This window comes from Thunnus albacares, chromosome 7 (genome assembly GCF_914725855.1).
Source record: "Thunnus albacares chromosome 7, fThuAlb1.1, whole genome shotgun sequence".
Taxonomy (NCBI): Eukaryota; Metazoa; Chordata; class Actinopteri; order Scombriformes; family Scombridae; genus Thunnus; species Thunnus albacares.
Genome location: NC_058112.1, coordinates 33,678,768 through 33,694,973, shown reverse-complemented (window position 1 = coordinate 33,694,973; position 16,206 = coordinate 33,678,768). Strand labels below are relative to the sequence as shown.

Sequence of the window (16,206 nt, the reverse complement as noted above, 5' to 3'; positions counted from 1 at the left end):
ACAGCGCCTCCACTTATAGTTCTATTCACACAGGACCAGCGTTACCCAGAGACCTCATATGATTAAGAAATTAATCACACAGTCACAAGGGATAAATGAAGTTTACTCAGACTTTCTTTAGTGACGTTATCCCTCTGAGATATGTGTGACAACATGACAGGCTGCAAACTTCTATAGTCTTGTCTAAAATGACCTGAATACATAACTGGTGGAAACAACAGAGCGATGCAGAGTGACTGTGTTTCTGCTCTCAGCTCTGTTAGAGAAGTCAGTTAAACTGCGGTTTAAACTGACTGACGTACCAGCGTCTCCGTGTCTCCTCTACCGTCCAGTGTGATCGACTCTCTGACCGCGATGTGTTTGGAGTTTATAACTGAACTATTACCAGTGTAACAGGGTCAGCTGTGCAGCATATGTGTTATAATTACACAAAAAAAATTGTAAATAGTTAAATCCTGACGTGCTACTCCTGCAGGGTCAACATGTGGAACATTTTAGACTCAGTTCATTGTACCCCTATGTTCTCCCCTTTTGTCGTTGTACTTCATGGGAGAGGTAAGCGACGTTGTGCACTTCTGTTGAATTACAGGTGTAAGTTTGTTTATTAGCTTGGACTTGTTGTGCAGTATGCTAACACATTTCTGTGTTATTTAATTTGTGTAGGAGCCTGAGTTAGCATCACAATTGACCGTTGGATTTCTTTTATTTACTTCTGTCGTCAGTGGTAGCCTCCAACGAAACCCTCATCTGAGCCTCTTCCTTATAACACAACGCAAGAATCCACCGGTTCCACCAGGACGCAAACTTTTTATTTCTTTTGATGTTTTCACATCACAAACGATGAACAACAGCGTTAAAACACGAATCTTGCAGGTAAAACATGAGACTCTTGTAGCTGTTATATCAGTGTAAGTGTGTTTGTTGTAACTGGGTGAAGACGAGCCTCCTGACTTTTCACTCAATGCTATCAAAACTTTCATTTATAATTTCCACTTCAGCCTCCAGATGAACGTTTCATATCCAGGAATTCACATTATAAACACTAGTGAAGGGACCACTGCTGATGCACGAGGACGCGGTTCCCTTTACACTCAACAATCAGCTCATCGTATTGATCAAACTCTGACCCGGAACTTGTAAATATCTCAAGGAAGTTTAGTACAAAGTCAAGACTTTGTGATACGTAGCGCAACAAGCTAGCAGAGCAGCGTCAACAGATCAGCGTCTTCATATGTGCACGGATGGAAATACTTTCCAGAGAGTGAAAACCTGATGCTGTTATTAGTCTTTGGAGCCATTTCTAAACAAACTAACGTGACTACTTAAACTATTGTGATGTGTAGCACGACATGCTAGCATCACTGCATGGGTCTGCATGATCAGATCATCATGGTCAAAGATGATCAATATGACAAGCGTGGAAGTTTTTTTTTACTATAAAGAGAACCACGCATGCACTGTAGCTTCTTCCTGACATGGAAACACTTTCCAGATGCTGTTATTAGTCTTTGGAGCCGTTTCTAAACAAACTAACGAGACCAAACTCTTCATAATGAAGGAACATGTGACCCAGTGCAGCAGTGTGACTCACTGACGTGTTTGTAATAGTTCCTGGACAACAACGGAGGAATAAGATATATCAGGCTTTGATTGACAATACTTGTTAGTAGATCAGTTCATTGTTGGTTTGGATCCAAACATGAGATTTGTTGACAAGAAGAAAAGCCTTTAATGTCCATTGTTTTTGAGGTGTCCACATACTTTTGGCCACATGGTGTATATTTGGAGCCTATAAGTACAAACCACTCAAATAAACAAACACTACATTTATCTCCAGTTGTGGAGAGATTCAACTGTTGGTGAGTTAAACTAAAAGACAAAGAATAAACCAAAGAGCGACAAGCTAATCCTCAGATAGTCTTCTTCATTTGTAAGAAAGAGTGATAATCATTAGAGGCAGTGAAGAAGAGCAGCTGTAGTTAAAATTTATAACCTTAAATGAATCTTTAGTGGCTGAAAGCTCAGCTTTAATCTAAACCAAACTGTGGAAATCCTGCTCTTGTCTGGGGGGGGACATTAGCATAATCCCAGCATTGTCCCGTCCATTGTTTACCAGCATTAGCCTCTTGTTGAGGTGAGTTAGTAATGACTCCCGCTGATCGACCCCCCCCCCCCCACCACCCCCACCCACCCTGCGGCCCCTCCTCTCCTCTCTGGGGCCAGATGGAGGGCCCCTCTCAGGCGTGAAGTGTTTAAAGAGCCGGGCTTCGGGACAGTTAATGGCACAGGTCCATTCATACGAGTGTTGCTCAAGGTCTCGGGGCTGCCGCTTTCACACCGCGCTCACAATGTGTTCACACGGCGGCGACGACGCTGAATAGCAGCACGCAGATTGCAGGGAGGTCTCTCATCAGCCTCCGTGGACGCATGTCCTGCACCTGTTGTGTGCTGCTGATGGGGCTAAAAATACCCAGACTGCCTCGGTTCATTATGATGGAGTTAAAGGAGCATACCGGTGGTTTTACATGTTTTAGTACAAGCGGCTAAATCTTTCAAATTGATAGAGGAGATTTTCTGCACACTTAGATGCAGCTTTTGCAGACCTTCATGCTATCAGTTATCTATGTAATCTATCAGACCTGTTTGTATGCTCTGATGAATGTCTGATAGACTGAAAGCTCAAAATAAAGCAGAAATCTCTTCTATCAATTAGTACAAGAAAATCTCAGTTGTACTTAAGTACAGTACTTGAGTGAGTGTACTTACATACTTTCCACCACTGTTTATATAAAAAGACACTTAAAACTGCTGCTGCTGCTTTCATGAGAATAACTTCATAAGGAGACACATTAGAGCTGCTTTATGACTCTTCTGAGAAGGTTTTTCATACCTAAAATGTGTGATCTGGTTCTCCAGCAGAGATATGAGGCCACTCCTGATGGCTTCGAACTGCTCTTTCTCCTCCGCGGTCACCGTCCCCATCCCATCAGGCCTGAGCAGATGGAAAAATCACAGAGGACACAGTTAGTGGGCTTTAATCTTTACCTCACAACTACAGATCACAGCTACAGATCACAGACTGGAGGCATCGAAGGACGGGTTTCAAATGTGTTGTTTTCCTCGCTGTAATCATTCCTCCTGTTCATACTGGATATTAAAAGATCCTTCAAATGTGCTTTCAATGGAAGTGATGGAGGCCAGAATCCACAGTGTGAAGCTTCTATTCAGCTTCATCAGTCTGAGTTAGTCATATCAAGTGGATATCTGACACATTTACAGTCTTTTTAGCATCAAATTCCCTCTTTGTGTTTCCCTGTTGAGCTGCAGGTGGAAGTATAGTAACAAAAAGAGGAACTTTGGCACTAAAAAGACTGTAACGTTGAAAGATATCTACTTGATTTGACTCATTTGGACGCTGAAGCTTCATATTAGCTTCAGATAAACTTTGAAATACATTTTTTGCACAGAAGGAGGACTGTGGATTTTGTCCTCCATCACTTCCATAGCTGATGGTGGGATGTTATGTTATGATGTTATGATACAACAGTCCCGTCTGAAATAACGGCCAGCATGAACATATAAAAAGCTGATCACTAACAAACATTAATTAGCCGTCCTTTAGCGACTCACATAGTGAATTCAGCATAACGTACATTTCCACAGCAATAATTCCTTCGGTGTAACATCAGTCATTTCCTCCACTATCTTCATGCACTGGGTCTATTTTTGCAGGACCTTGCATCTCTGAAGCATGACATTCACTTGTGTATAAAGGTTAACATTTATCGACAGCCGACTAAATTAATGATGCGTTTAATTTATTCCTGAGTTGTCTTCACGTACGAAACACGCAAACAGTTTTAATAGTTTGTTTCTGTCAAGCAGGAGACAGAACGCTGCTGTTTTCCTTCTGCTAATATTCATTATTCAGGAAATACAGAAATACAGAATAAAGACACACGGGGCTTGATACAGTCATTAAAACCAGTGAACAGACACAAAGTGTCTGCTACCTCTGTCAGTCAGAAATAAGCTGCAAGTTCACTTTCACTTTGTTGTAAAACACAAGAAAATATCAGCAAATCAACTCTCAGCAATATCGGAAACATGTCCTCTAATGAACAGAGCGAACCAAGACGGAGACACAACCAGGATCATCAAAAAGTTTTCTTGTTCCTCAATTCTTTCTACTTTTTTTTGTTCTTGCTCAGCTACAGACGTTACAACCAACACTTCCTGCAGATGATTCACATAAAAGCGTACAATGAAAGAGAAGGATTGTGTCCTTTGAAAAGCTGGAAGGATTTTAATGTCAAAGTTTTAACTGATGGTAGTTCAACAGCAATTGAAAATATATGTATTTTAATATAAAATATGATGAAATACACTTACATACTTCATCTAAGACTGTTTCAAATAAATGCCTGGTTTTATATTCAGTTTTCTCTTCCAGAATTTATATAAATATCAAACATGAACTCTGACTGTATCTTTGATATGTTGTTGACATTTCAGCACAAGTCTTCCTCTTCATCAAGACTTTTTTTCGCTCGCAAATATCGAGACATTTCTAGAAGTGCCGACCTCTGCAGAAGCTGAAGGTCTGAAACACAGAAACATCAAACACACAGCAGAGTTGAAGTAGGTCTGTGGGTTTTTTTTTTTTTTTTTTATATATAAAAGCATCAAAAAGAAAAAAGACAAATAGAAAAGGAACAGAATGTGAAGCTCAGTGCTGCTTTTCTGTCTTTGGTTTTCTTTCTCACTCTGACAAATTTGACTGGCTTGTTTTCACCAAACTAACTGATCAAGCAGCCAAACTCTCCACGCTGACCTTAAAAGTCAACCAATCAAACGGAGAGAGAGCTGCTCAGGCTCCTCTTCCTCCTCCACAACTCATCCGACCGGCAGGAGAGCCGACAAAGAAAAAACTGTTAGTTGAGCGCTTCATTAATGTTTGTAAAGCTTTCATTCCCTTCTTGCCTTCGTCTGAATAGGCACTCTGGCAAAAAAGGGGAAAAAATGCAATCAGTACCCAGAGCGACCAGCCTTGACTTTCTGGGCTTTCTCTGTGCAGCTGAAAGAGAAAAGCACCCTCTCCAAACGGCACTCGCGGTCGCCGGAGGGAAGAAGCGAGGCGGTTGTCTGTTAATGAGTTCTTATAAAAGCCTTCGCTGGTTCAGCCCCTGACCGCCGAGCCTCGAGTACCAACAACTACGCCAATCTCCTCACGGCGTGTTCCTGATTCTCCAAAGTCGAAAATAAAAAAAAAATTTAAAAAAGTGATGAGAAAGGAGAAGCAGCAGAGGATCTGAGTCTCCGCGGCGGAGGATTCAGGCGCGACGCAAATAGTGAAATGTCACTCGTTAACCAATTACTGTGAATTATAATTATAAAATAATACATTTATTTCATCTATGGAGGAAAGTGTCTCACTGAGAGTCTTGGACAAGTTATGAACATACAATGTATACGTAATAAATCAATAAATATTGAGATGATAAATTAAAACATATGAAATGTATGTTTATGTGGGGTTAATATGTATCATGTTATATCATGTAGGACAAAAATGTAAAGAAAAAAATTAAAACATTAAACATTAAAACAATTATATAAAATAAAATATAGTAAATTGCATAAAATGTAATTACATGATAAAAATAAGAGTAAATCTAATAAAATTGCATGAAATTTAATAACAATATGAACAGAATTACGTCCAATTAGAAATAAAAAAATTCAACAAATTCAAAGAAAATATGACATGAAATAAAGTGTAATGAATTTACATAAAATCGAATTACATAAAATAAAAAAAATGGACAAAATTAAGAATAAAAACCTAAATTACATAAAATAAAATATTGTAGAATGACGTCTCCAGCTTGCACTAACACTATATTCACTATAACGTGATATTCGCTGTGCTGTGAGGAGCAGTTTCTTCAGAGCAGGCTGGTGTTTGGAGGCTGCAGAGAAGCTTCAGGATGAAAACAGGAAGAACTCGAGTATCGTGTGAGAACATCAGCGTCTCTTCAGCTCCACTCTACTCGATTCATCCTGTAATGAGAGACAGCTTTCTCTGCACAACAGCACTTGTTAGCACAACTTCTAAACCCTGTTGTTCCCCAAATCTGTCAATTCATTACCAACACCCCCCCCCCCCCCCCCCCCCCTCCACCCCCTCCCTTCACCACACCCCCTCCACTTCCCACAATCCCTATTTAACAAGCGCCAGTTAATCCTGAGGGGAACATAAAGCGGAGTTGTTGGGAGGGAGGGGCGTGTGTGCTCACTCATGTAAAAAGGCAAGAAAAGCTCGCTTTCATGTCGGAGCGGCCGAGGGCCTCGCTGCACTCAGGGCCCCCCCCCCCCCCGCACGGACTAATGAAGACGTGAGGACCACGGCGGTCCGAGCGAGGTCTTCGATGGCCCGAGGCTCCGAAACCCTCAAAGTTAACGCCAGCTGTCTTGTAATCTGAGTTCCTGAAACAAATCAGCTTTCGTTTGCGTGCGCGGCTCACAGCGAGGTGGCAGAAAATAAAACTGACTGATCAGTTTTGCAGCTCTCAGAGCGGAGGTGAACTTTTACAATCTTTAGAGCAAAAATCTTTCAAGTATGGCTCCTTTTTTTTAACCAAAAGACATCACAGAGTTTTAAAATTCTTAGAGATTAAGATTCCCACACAGTGTTGTTCCCACACATACAGCAGGTTAAATTTATTAGATATCTACGTTTTGGTACAACATTCACCAGTCATTTCATTAAAATGCTTGTGTATTATGAAATGTTGTTGTGGTTTGCACCTCAGGGCCACCGTACTTTGTCTGAAAAATGCAAAATGAGTCCAAGGCGACATCTTAAAATGTCTTGTTTTGTGCAACCAACAAGACAAAACTCAAACATTCTCAATTTACTATCATAGAGGACAAAGAAAAGCAGCAAATCCTCACATTTCAGCAGCTGGAAACAAGCAGTCGGTTGGCTTTTTTTTCTTGAAAACTGACTCAAATGATTAATTAATTATCAATATAGCTGCTGATAAAGTTCCTGTCAATCTAATCAACTACACATCAGTTAATCAACTCATTGTTTCAGCTCTAAAATTGAACTTTAACACAAGCGAAGAAGCAGCTTCAGTCTTGTATCGGTGTCGACACAGGATGCGTTCAGGGACATGATAGAGTGTAGGTCACCTGTGTTTAAGCAGCGCTCAGAGACCAACACACAATCAACTGTAGTTACCAGTTAAACAGAAGATAACGGACATGAGGCCTGAAAATTAAAGAGCTGTATCGATTAAAATAAAACCGGATCTGTTTCGTCAGACATGCGTGAGACACTTCCTGCAGACAAACCGCTGCTCATGTGCAGCATTTATAAAAAGATGTTTTTATTAGTATCACTCTGCATCTGTCTGTATATCGGTGTACAAAGATTACACCTTATTTACACTGAATTTTTAACCTCTACAGGATTTTTTAATTTTCTTTATTTTAAAAAATTAAGACTAAGAAAATTATTCTTTTCCTCTTGAAAATGAAAAGTTTCACAAACAGGCATCTAAAAAAAACTACCAATCACCATTTATACTTTAACCCTGTCACCTGAGACACTGGGTTCTTCTCTTTATGTTTCTATGGTTTATAATGACTACAAATACAGATTTTTCCCCAGTATGCTTCACTATTAATAATCTAATGATGTCATATATAATAATATATCAGTCAGAGGGACCAAACCACTACTTTTACTGCAATACTTTAACTACATCAAGCTCATAATACTTATGTACTTTTACTGCAATACTTTAACTACATCAAGCTCATAATACTTATGTACTTTTACTGCAGTACTGTATTTGCCCTCAGGGGTGATTGTCAAGTAGTTCAAGTGCTGCTGGGAAACTCCAAAGTCCAAAAAGAGGAAAAAAAAAAAGCAAACACCTGTGGTCTTCAGGTGCTGGTTTATGACACATTCTCAGATTTTAATCAAATTCACCCACTTTTTTTTAATAATAACTGACAAAATATTAATTTAAAACAACATCCCCCCCATGCCTGGGAATCAAATGTAAGATTACTGACTAAAGAGGTTATTTTTTTACAACCATGAAGGTTTTTTTGTCTGTTATTGAAATCTTTGGCAGAAGAAATTAACACAAAAGGACAGAAAGTCTCTTTTTAACGGGTAAAGATTGTTACTCAAATCAATTCAGAGCGCTGGAAGCTGAAATGTTTTGCTCTGATCATCACAAAAAGCTCATCAAGAGCTTTAAACAATATATGAAACTCACCCCCCCCCACCCCCCCCCCCCACCCCTCCTCTCCTCTAAATGTCACTCACACCCACCACTTCCTCTGAATCGAATTACGGCAGAAAACTAAATCTGACGAGGAGCGTGTTGGCAGGAAGCCAGACGCAAAAAAAAAACGCACACAACACAGTGCGGTGTTTGGTTTATGTAGCTCTCTCTCTCTCTCTCTCTCTCTCTCTCTCTCCTCGCTACGCCATTAAATCCAGTCAGATGTGTGTTCATGCTTGGTCTCACACGGCGGAGTGGGGAGCGATGCGACAGCTTGTCGGGGTTCAGACACATTGTTGCTGTTAAATGAAGCAAGTGCGTTGGAGCCAAGGCTGCTGTCAGCGCCGCTCCCGGGGGCCGAGGGGGGTGGTCGAGCAGGGGGAGGGAGGGGAGGGAGGGGAGGGGAGGGTGTGTAGACTCAGGTTTGTGTGTTTACACTCCATGTGGCTCAAGTGTAAACGATAAGTACCATATCTGCCCGCAGGATCCTCCACCAGACCCTCCGGCTGTTTGGTTCTGATGTCAGCTGACGAGAGAGAAGAGTCGTCATGAGCGGCGTGCGTGTGGCAGGGTGCCGGGTGTGGACGCCACTTCACCTTACGAGGATGTGGAAAGGAAGATGAGGCTGAGTGGCAGGTGATCATGTGTGTCATCTTCCTCCTCCTCCTCCTCCTCCTCCTCCTCCTCCCTCGTCACCTCTCTGGATACTGGAGGAGGGGGGGGAAGGGAGGGGGGGTAAAAGCTCCTGTCACACCCTGAGTCGGTGTGCCGCGGACGGCTCGGCGAGGGGAAGATCGGAAGTGACAGGTGAGAGGGAGGCGAGCGCTCTGGTAATGCTCCTTTAACCCTGATCTGCACCCGTCCCATCAGACCCCTCACAGACCCTCACAGACCCTCACAGACCCTCACAGACCAGTTGTAGCTTCCTCTCCTTCCATTACGGTGCCACAGACTGCTTACTGACACAGATAAGAGGAGTAAAGCTGATGTTTCTTAGAGAGATTAATGCCTTTTTTTAAAAATAAGTAGCTGGCAGACATGGAGCTGAAAGGATTTTTAATCAAATAAATGACAGTTGTGCAAACAAAACCATAATATACTTTGTGAGAAGGTATGTAAGCTGTGAAAAGGCTGCAGAATCAAGACATTTTAAGCGCAGGTTTGTGCTTTAAAGAAAAATAAAAGCTGCAGTATCATGAGTCAGGTGGCGTATTTAAGTGTAGAAATTTAAACAGATTTCAGACCAGAAAAAGGTGAAAAACGTCTCCTATATGTGCCGCCGTCTACACAAACCTCAATGACACATATCAGAAAAAAAATATTTACATCTTCAATCGAGATCCGACACGTTTCTCTCAGTCGGAACGGAGAGTTTTCTTGAGAAAAGCACAGTCTGATACACTCTGAATATATCGCCTTGAAGTATTAGTCAAGTACTCTCCCATTGATCATACTGCGGTGCGTCTCTTTGTCCTCTCCGCCTTCCATCACCGTTTCGTCTTTTCGAGCATCCCTCCCCGGGAAAAAAAATCTGAGTTCTGTAATTAAGTTTGTTTTTTTTTTTTCCACCTCTGAGTCTGCTAGCCTTCAAAAACCCCTCTCTTTCCCATCCACACCCACTCAAGGCAGCTCCAGGAGCCCTGAATGGGCATCAATTATTCAAATTAGAGCTCCAACTGACAAAAAGCCAGTTTCAGTAATTTCTAACCCCCCCTGCCCCTCCCCACCACCCACAATTTATATCTGGCGATTAGCTGGAGAAGCTAATCATTACGCTTTCTAATTGACTAAATGAGTCGACAAAGAGAGAAAGCACAGATATCAGTAATTACCAGCCGGGGAGTCAAGCAGGGGGCTGCTGGGAGTGAAGTGGAGGACTGAACTGCTGGAGCGACGCTGACGCCAACAAGTGGCTAAAAGACACTGCTGCTGCTCATATCTGGGCAGTTTGCTGCTGATCAGCGGAGGCCTGAAGGTTACTAAAGCTGAAGTGTCCTTGAGCGAAGCACCAACTCCACTGTGGCTGCAGTGATGGAAAGTAATTAAGTACATTTACTCAAGTACTGTACTTCATTTATAATTTTGAGGTACTTGATGCTACTTTATACTTCCACTCCACTACATTTCAGAGGGAAATATTGTACTTTCTACTCCACTACATTTATTTGACAGCTTTAGTTACTTTTCAGATGAAGATTTGACACAATGGATAATATAACAAGCTTTTAAAATACAACACATTGTTAAAGATGAAACCAGTGGTTTCTTACAAAAAGCAGTGTGTAGTCGGGGTCACATTTCACATGTCTATGAGTTGTTAACAGCTCCACCAAATAGTGATTTGTCCCTCTACTTTTACTGTAGTAGGATTTTTCATGCAGGACTTTGACTTGTAACGGAGTATTTTTATTGAATATTTCTTCCACCGCTGTGTGATTGTGACATTGAGTCGTCGTCATGAATACAACCAGTGCAGAGATCTTGACCTTGTGATCCACATCTGAATATTTATCTGAACGGAATATGTAATTTACAAATGAAGCCTTTGAGCATGAAATGTTATTTTAAACCTTGGAAAAAATCGCTGTATATAATAGTGGTAAAAAATCCACTTACTATGTTTTTTTTTTCTTCCCGCAGCTTTAAACTGCTTTTACAGTCTTAGTCCACAGTTGAAACTAATCTAAATGGTAAACGGCTGCATTTACATTGAGCTTTTATCTAAAGTGCTTTACAATGTTTCTGCTGCTCATTCACACACACACACACACACACACTCACCAATGGCAGAAAGCTACCATACAGGGTACACAGGTGTTCAATTTGTTGCTCAAGGACACTACAACATGCAGACGGGAGGAGTCTGGGGTCGAACCACTGACTCTACCTCCTGAGCCACAGCCTAGTAAGAGATTTAAGACAACTGCATAGCATTATATTTCTGCTATAAATCCAAACTGTATTGGTATTGTATTATTACTATCATATCAGTTACTGGTGATCTTCCAGATAAAGTCTGTTGAAGCCTGCAGAAATTGCACTTAAAGCCCCTTCGCTTCAACTTGATGAGATGTAGATTTGGACGGAGCTCGGCAGTCCAGACTTCATGATTACGTGCCCACAAACGGAGTCTGCAAGTGTGTGGAAGTCCGGACATTTGGATTCAGCCTGTGTGTGTGTGTGAGGTGTGTGTGTGTGTGGTGGTGGTGGTGGTGTTGGTGGTGGGGGGCATGAAGTGGCTGAAAAAAGAGCATCTGTGCCCAGCAAAGCTACAACGAATAAATGAAAAAGGTCAAACTACAGTCTGTTCACGAGGCTGAGATGAGATGAGTTTTTGGAGTTGTTGCTTTATATATATATATATAAAGTTAGTTAGATGTTATTTTTCTGGGTTTCGCAGGTTTTCAACATCTTGTGAAATCACCTCATTATTAATGTGATGCAGGTCCTGTTGAGAAAAGGTTGTTTGGGTTGAGGGACGTAAGGTAGCGACGGATCAGTATTCAGTGTTGTTAGTTGTGGAAGAAAAGCAATTTAGTTTGACAGACCAGATGGAAACGCAGGATTGTTGAAATATTTGTGACAGATTTATTGGTTGCATCAATTAGTGCAACATGAAGTTCAAGTTCCCATTTCAGAGCCTCTTTGAAGGATCAGTCTGGTGATTTTCTATGTTTTTCTTCTTGTCAATAAATCTCATGTTTGGATCCAAACCAACAATGAACTGAAGTATTGCTTGATATATCTGATTCCTCTGTTATTGTCCAAAAACTATTAAAAACACGTCAGTGAGTCACATCGCTGCACTGGGTGACATGTTTAGAGCTGCAACTAATGATTATGTTCATTTGGGATTAATCTGGTGATTATTTTCTCCATTGATCAATTAGTTGTTTAGTCTAAAAAACGTCAGAAAATGGTGAAAAATGTCGACCGTTGTTTCTCAAAGCCCAAGTTGACGTCCTCAAGTGTCTTGTTTTGTTCACAACTCAAAAATATACAGTTTACTGTCATAGAGGAAGAATGACTCAAAACGATTAATCAGTTATCAAAGTAGTTGGCGATTAATTTAATATTTGGCAACTAATTGATTAATCGACTAATCGCTGCAGTGAAGAGTTTTGGTCACGTTAAGTTTGTTTAGAAACGGCTCCAAACACTAATAACAGCATCACGTTTTCAGTCTCTGGAGAGTAGTTCTGTGTACGGCAGACGCTACTGAGCATGTGCGGGAACGCGGTTCTGTTTACAGCTTCACTGGCTTGTTGTGCTGCAGATCACAACCTCTTGACTTTGTACTTGTATTTCTTTGAGAAATGTACAGTGTAGTACTATATCAGGCTTTAGAAACACACACAGTACTTGTTAGTAGATCAGTTCATTGTTGGTTTGAATCCAAACATGAGATTTATTGACAATAAGAACTTTATATATAAGATAACTTTGCCAAATTTCCCTAAATTAATTGACTAGTCTTCAACCAAAGAAGACACAAATGTTCTGCACCTTCTCATTCTTATTATATCTATATTTATTTATTCATATACTTTTGTGTCTCTTCTCTCCCAGTTTGAAATATACAGTTCCAGGTGTACTGTAGTGGTTACTTGGATCTCTGACTTCCACCAGCAAACATCACAAGCTGTGATTGTTGGAAAGCCACTCAAACACGCATGTGCAGCTACTGGGAATGAAACCAGTAACGTTACCCCTGCACCTCCAACCAGAGGCTAATGTACCTGTTTCCGTGGACGTGGGAGGCGCAGAAGGCGTAGCTGTAGTGTAGCAGCGTCGGGTCGACCAGCACGTTGTTCTCCGAATAATCCATCAGATCTTTCAGGTAGCTCAGGTGACGGTGGCAGCCTCGAACGCCGAACCGAGCGCAGTACTCATCCAGGACGAACACCTGACCGGGACTGAACCAACCCTGAAGACAAAACACACAAACAAACAAACAGCAGACCTGTCACACGACACGTAAACCACAAAATAACGTATAAAGATCTGCTGGTGACCTCTAGAGACTGCAGAGGTCATTACAGCCTCTGTATGAAAGTATGTTCTGTATGAAAGTGCCATTTTTTTATTAGGGAACCAAACCGAGCAACTTGTGAACAGGAACACTTTAGCTTTGACCAACAGCACTGGTTTATTGTGCTGTACATGAACCCGTAACGTGTATTTCAGAACCTAAAATAAAGGTTAAACTGGAGATTATGAATGTGTCTCCTTCATTAGTCTACTGAACATGCAGAGATGTACGGGTCCGCTTTGAGAGCATAAAGTCAAGATTTAGATTTTTCCCACCAAAGGTTTGAGCAACTCTTCCTTCAGAATCTTGACTTTATCAGAAGTGGAAGTTTGTCCTGAGTGTGGTGCTACAGATAAAAGTCATATAGAGCAGGAATGGGATCTAGAAATATTAAGACAATAGTTATTGAGGTACGTCGCTTTGGTCCAAAGTGTGGGACAGTGTTGGAAGTGTTTTCACGGCAGACATTTTGACACGTCAATGAAGGAAAAGCACAAGATAGTTTAAATAATACGACAAGTGACGGCTGATTTCCATTTACTTGCTTCAGTTGCAGAGTAAACAACTTATTTCCTTCATATTTCCATTGTTGCCAACAGAAAAGCAGCAAATTGTATCACATAAAGTCTCTAAATCAGCAAATGCCGACTTCTGTCTGTGTTGCTCGTGTGATGAATGACACAGGCGTCACATGACACAAGTCTACACAAAGCCGCCAGTGTGTTTCACTCTTGAAGCTCTGCTGCAAAGAAATTCACTTTTCTAAATAAAAATCATTAGAATAAAATGTTACACCTTAACTTACTATCAGTTGCTTATTTTGTAACAGTAGCGCATACAAAACAGATAATACAACCTAAAGAGTTCAGGATAAAAGGTATTTTTTTTTACTGTTTGTAAGTCTTACAAATCTGGTTCAATATCACAAAAGACAAAATATGATTGTTTGATTTAGTCCAGGTGAAAATTATGTTCACTTTTTCATAAAAGCATGAAACTGGGCACACTTGTACAGTTTGGGGCCCTGAACATTTTCAAAAATGGGGCCATCGCAAAAACGCCTCGTGGTGGCCATGGCAACCGATTTACTTTCCGCCATAACCTAATTATGTATATTGCATCATATCTCCTGAACCAAACATGATAATACAGAAAAAGTGATGTCTACTCCTATGTTTTGATGGTCAAGGATTACAATGATACCATACACAACATCATAAACTGTTCAGGTTAACAGTTAATGGTGCATTCATTAATGCTGTGAGAAGGAAATCACAGTATAGGAATACCTAGGCTAGATTTTATATGTCTGTTGCATGCATGTGGTGTAAAGTTTTAAAAGCTTGAATGTCCAACATATGACAATTTGAACATCAATATAGCAGCAAACAAGTATTTGCTATGTAAAGATATAATGGAGAGATGGTGTCCTGAGCAGAGAATGAAGTCACGCTCCCTCTCTGTATGTGTTGTTATCTGAGCTTCTATGTTCTTTAATCAGATAGCAAGTCCAGCTGCACGTGCATGTTAGTGCATGTTAGTGATCAGTCAGTGAGTGATGGTCATATCACCTGGACTAATTGTAAACTCAAAAGAGTTTCCTGTCAGTAGAGACCAGTATCATGAGTCCAAGAATGGCAGACATTTTTATTTTAGGCATATGTCAATTTTTGGGCAAATGCACTAAAAAGGAGGTGAAAGTTAAGCATTTTTACATTTGAGAGTATGACTTTTCCCAAAGTTAACCAGAATATGCAAAAATGTTCAACTTTTTTAAGTCTTGTGCAGCTGATAGACATTTTCATATATAGAGGTTGTTGCGGGTTAAATCTGACCTGTATACATTCATTCTTCACATTCAATAACATTTATTGAAATCACGACGGCAGTTATGTTTCCCATCATACAGTGTGATTGTGAAACAGTGTAAAACCTAAAGAATAAACTCTCTCTTGTTGAAGAAAATCACTCAAGTCCTTGTTCAAAGTTTGCTGTGGTGGAAGTGATTTAATAGCATTCAGGAAATGCGGTGAGTTTACTGACCCAGAGCAGAAGACATGGAAACACTTTATACTGTTGGTAACCAGTTGGGGGGGGGGGGGGGCGCGGCATTCAGACAGGATCAAAAGGGTCAAATCATCAGGGGTCAAAGGCAGGAAAGACACACAGTTGGCATCATGTTGATCAAAGAGTTGTTCCCAGACGTCACTTGATTATCAATTCTCGACCCAAATGTGTATTTTCTTCTTCACTTTGCTCCCTGAAAGCCTCTTTAAGGATTAATCACCCGTTTATTAGTGACTGATGAATGAAAAATAGATTTGTAGTTCAGAAAGTTAAGACACCTACATAAATGGTAAATGGACTGTACTTGTATAGCGCCTTTCTAGTCTTCCAACCACTCAAAGCACTTTTTACACTACGAATCACATTCACACACATTCATACGCTGAATGGGTACAGGGGCGACCATGCAAGGTCCCAACCTGCCCGTCAGAGGAGATCTAACCATTCATACACATTCACACATTGATGGCACAGCAATGCCATCCTCCATCAGGAGCAATTCGGGGGTTAAGTATCTCGCCCAAGGACACATCTTACATGCGGACTGGAGGAGCCGGGAATCGAACCGCCAATCTTGCGATTAGTGGACGACCCGCTCTACCTCCTGAGCCACAGCCCCCCCATACATACACTACTCCCTATATAATAGACAATCAAGAGTTTACTCAACAGAGAGCGCTAAATACTAATTATCATCATCATCATTTTGCGTCATCACTGACAGCTGTGAAGATGCACATCAGTCATTTTTGCATCTATAAAACGCAGCGCATTGCATGGTGGGAGTGTACATATGGG

General features: G+C 40.9%; 1 protein-coding gene across 5 annotated transcripts in view; it reads right to left on the bottom strand.

The window, feature by feature from the left end:
* The window catches only part of cadps2 (Ca++-dependent secretion activator 2), a 260,717-nt gene that overhangs the window by 65,723 nt on the left and 178,788 nt on the right, over window positions 1–16,206 (bottom strand). For all 5 annotated transcript variants that reach the window (XM_044355543.1, XM_044355538.1, XM_044355541.1 and 2 more), the window contains exons 13-14: window positions 13,049–13,236; window positions 2,891–2,992 (exon numbers count right to left, since the gene is read on the bottom strand). In XM_044355543.1, the coding sequence (XP_044211478.1) occupies window positions 2,891–2,992; window positions 13,049–13,236 (290 nt within the window). The remainder of the gene's footprint in view (window positions 1–2,890; window positions 2,993–13,048; window positions 13,237–16,206) is intronic.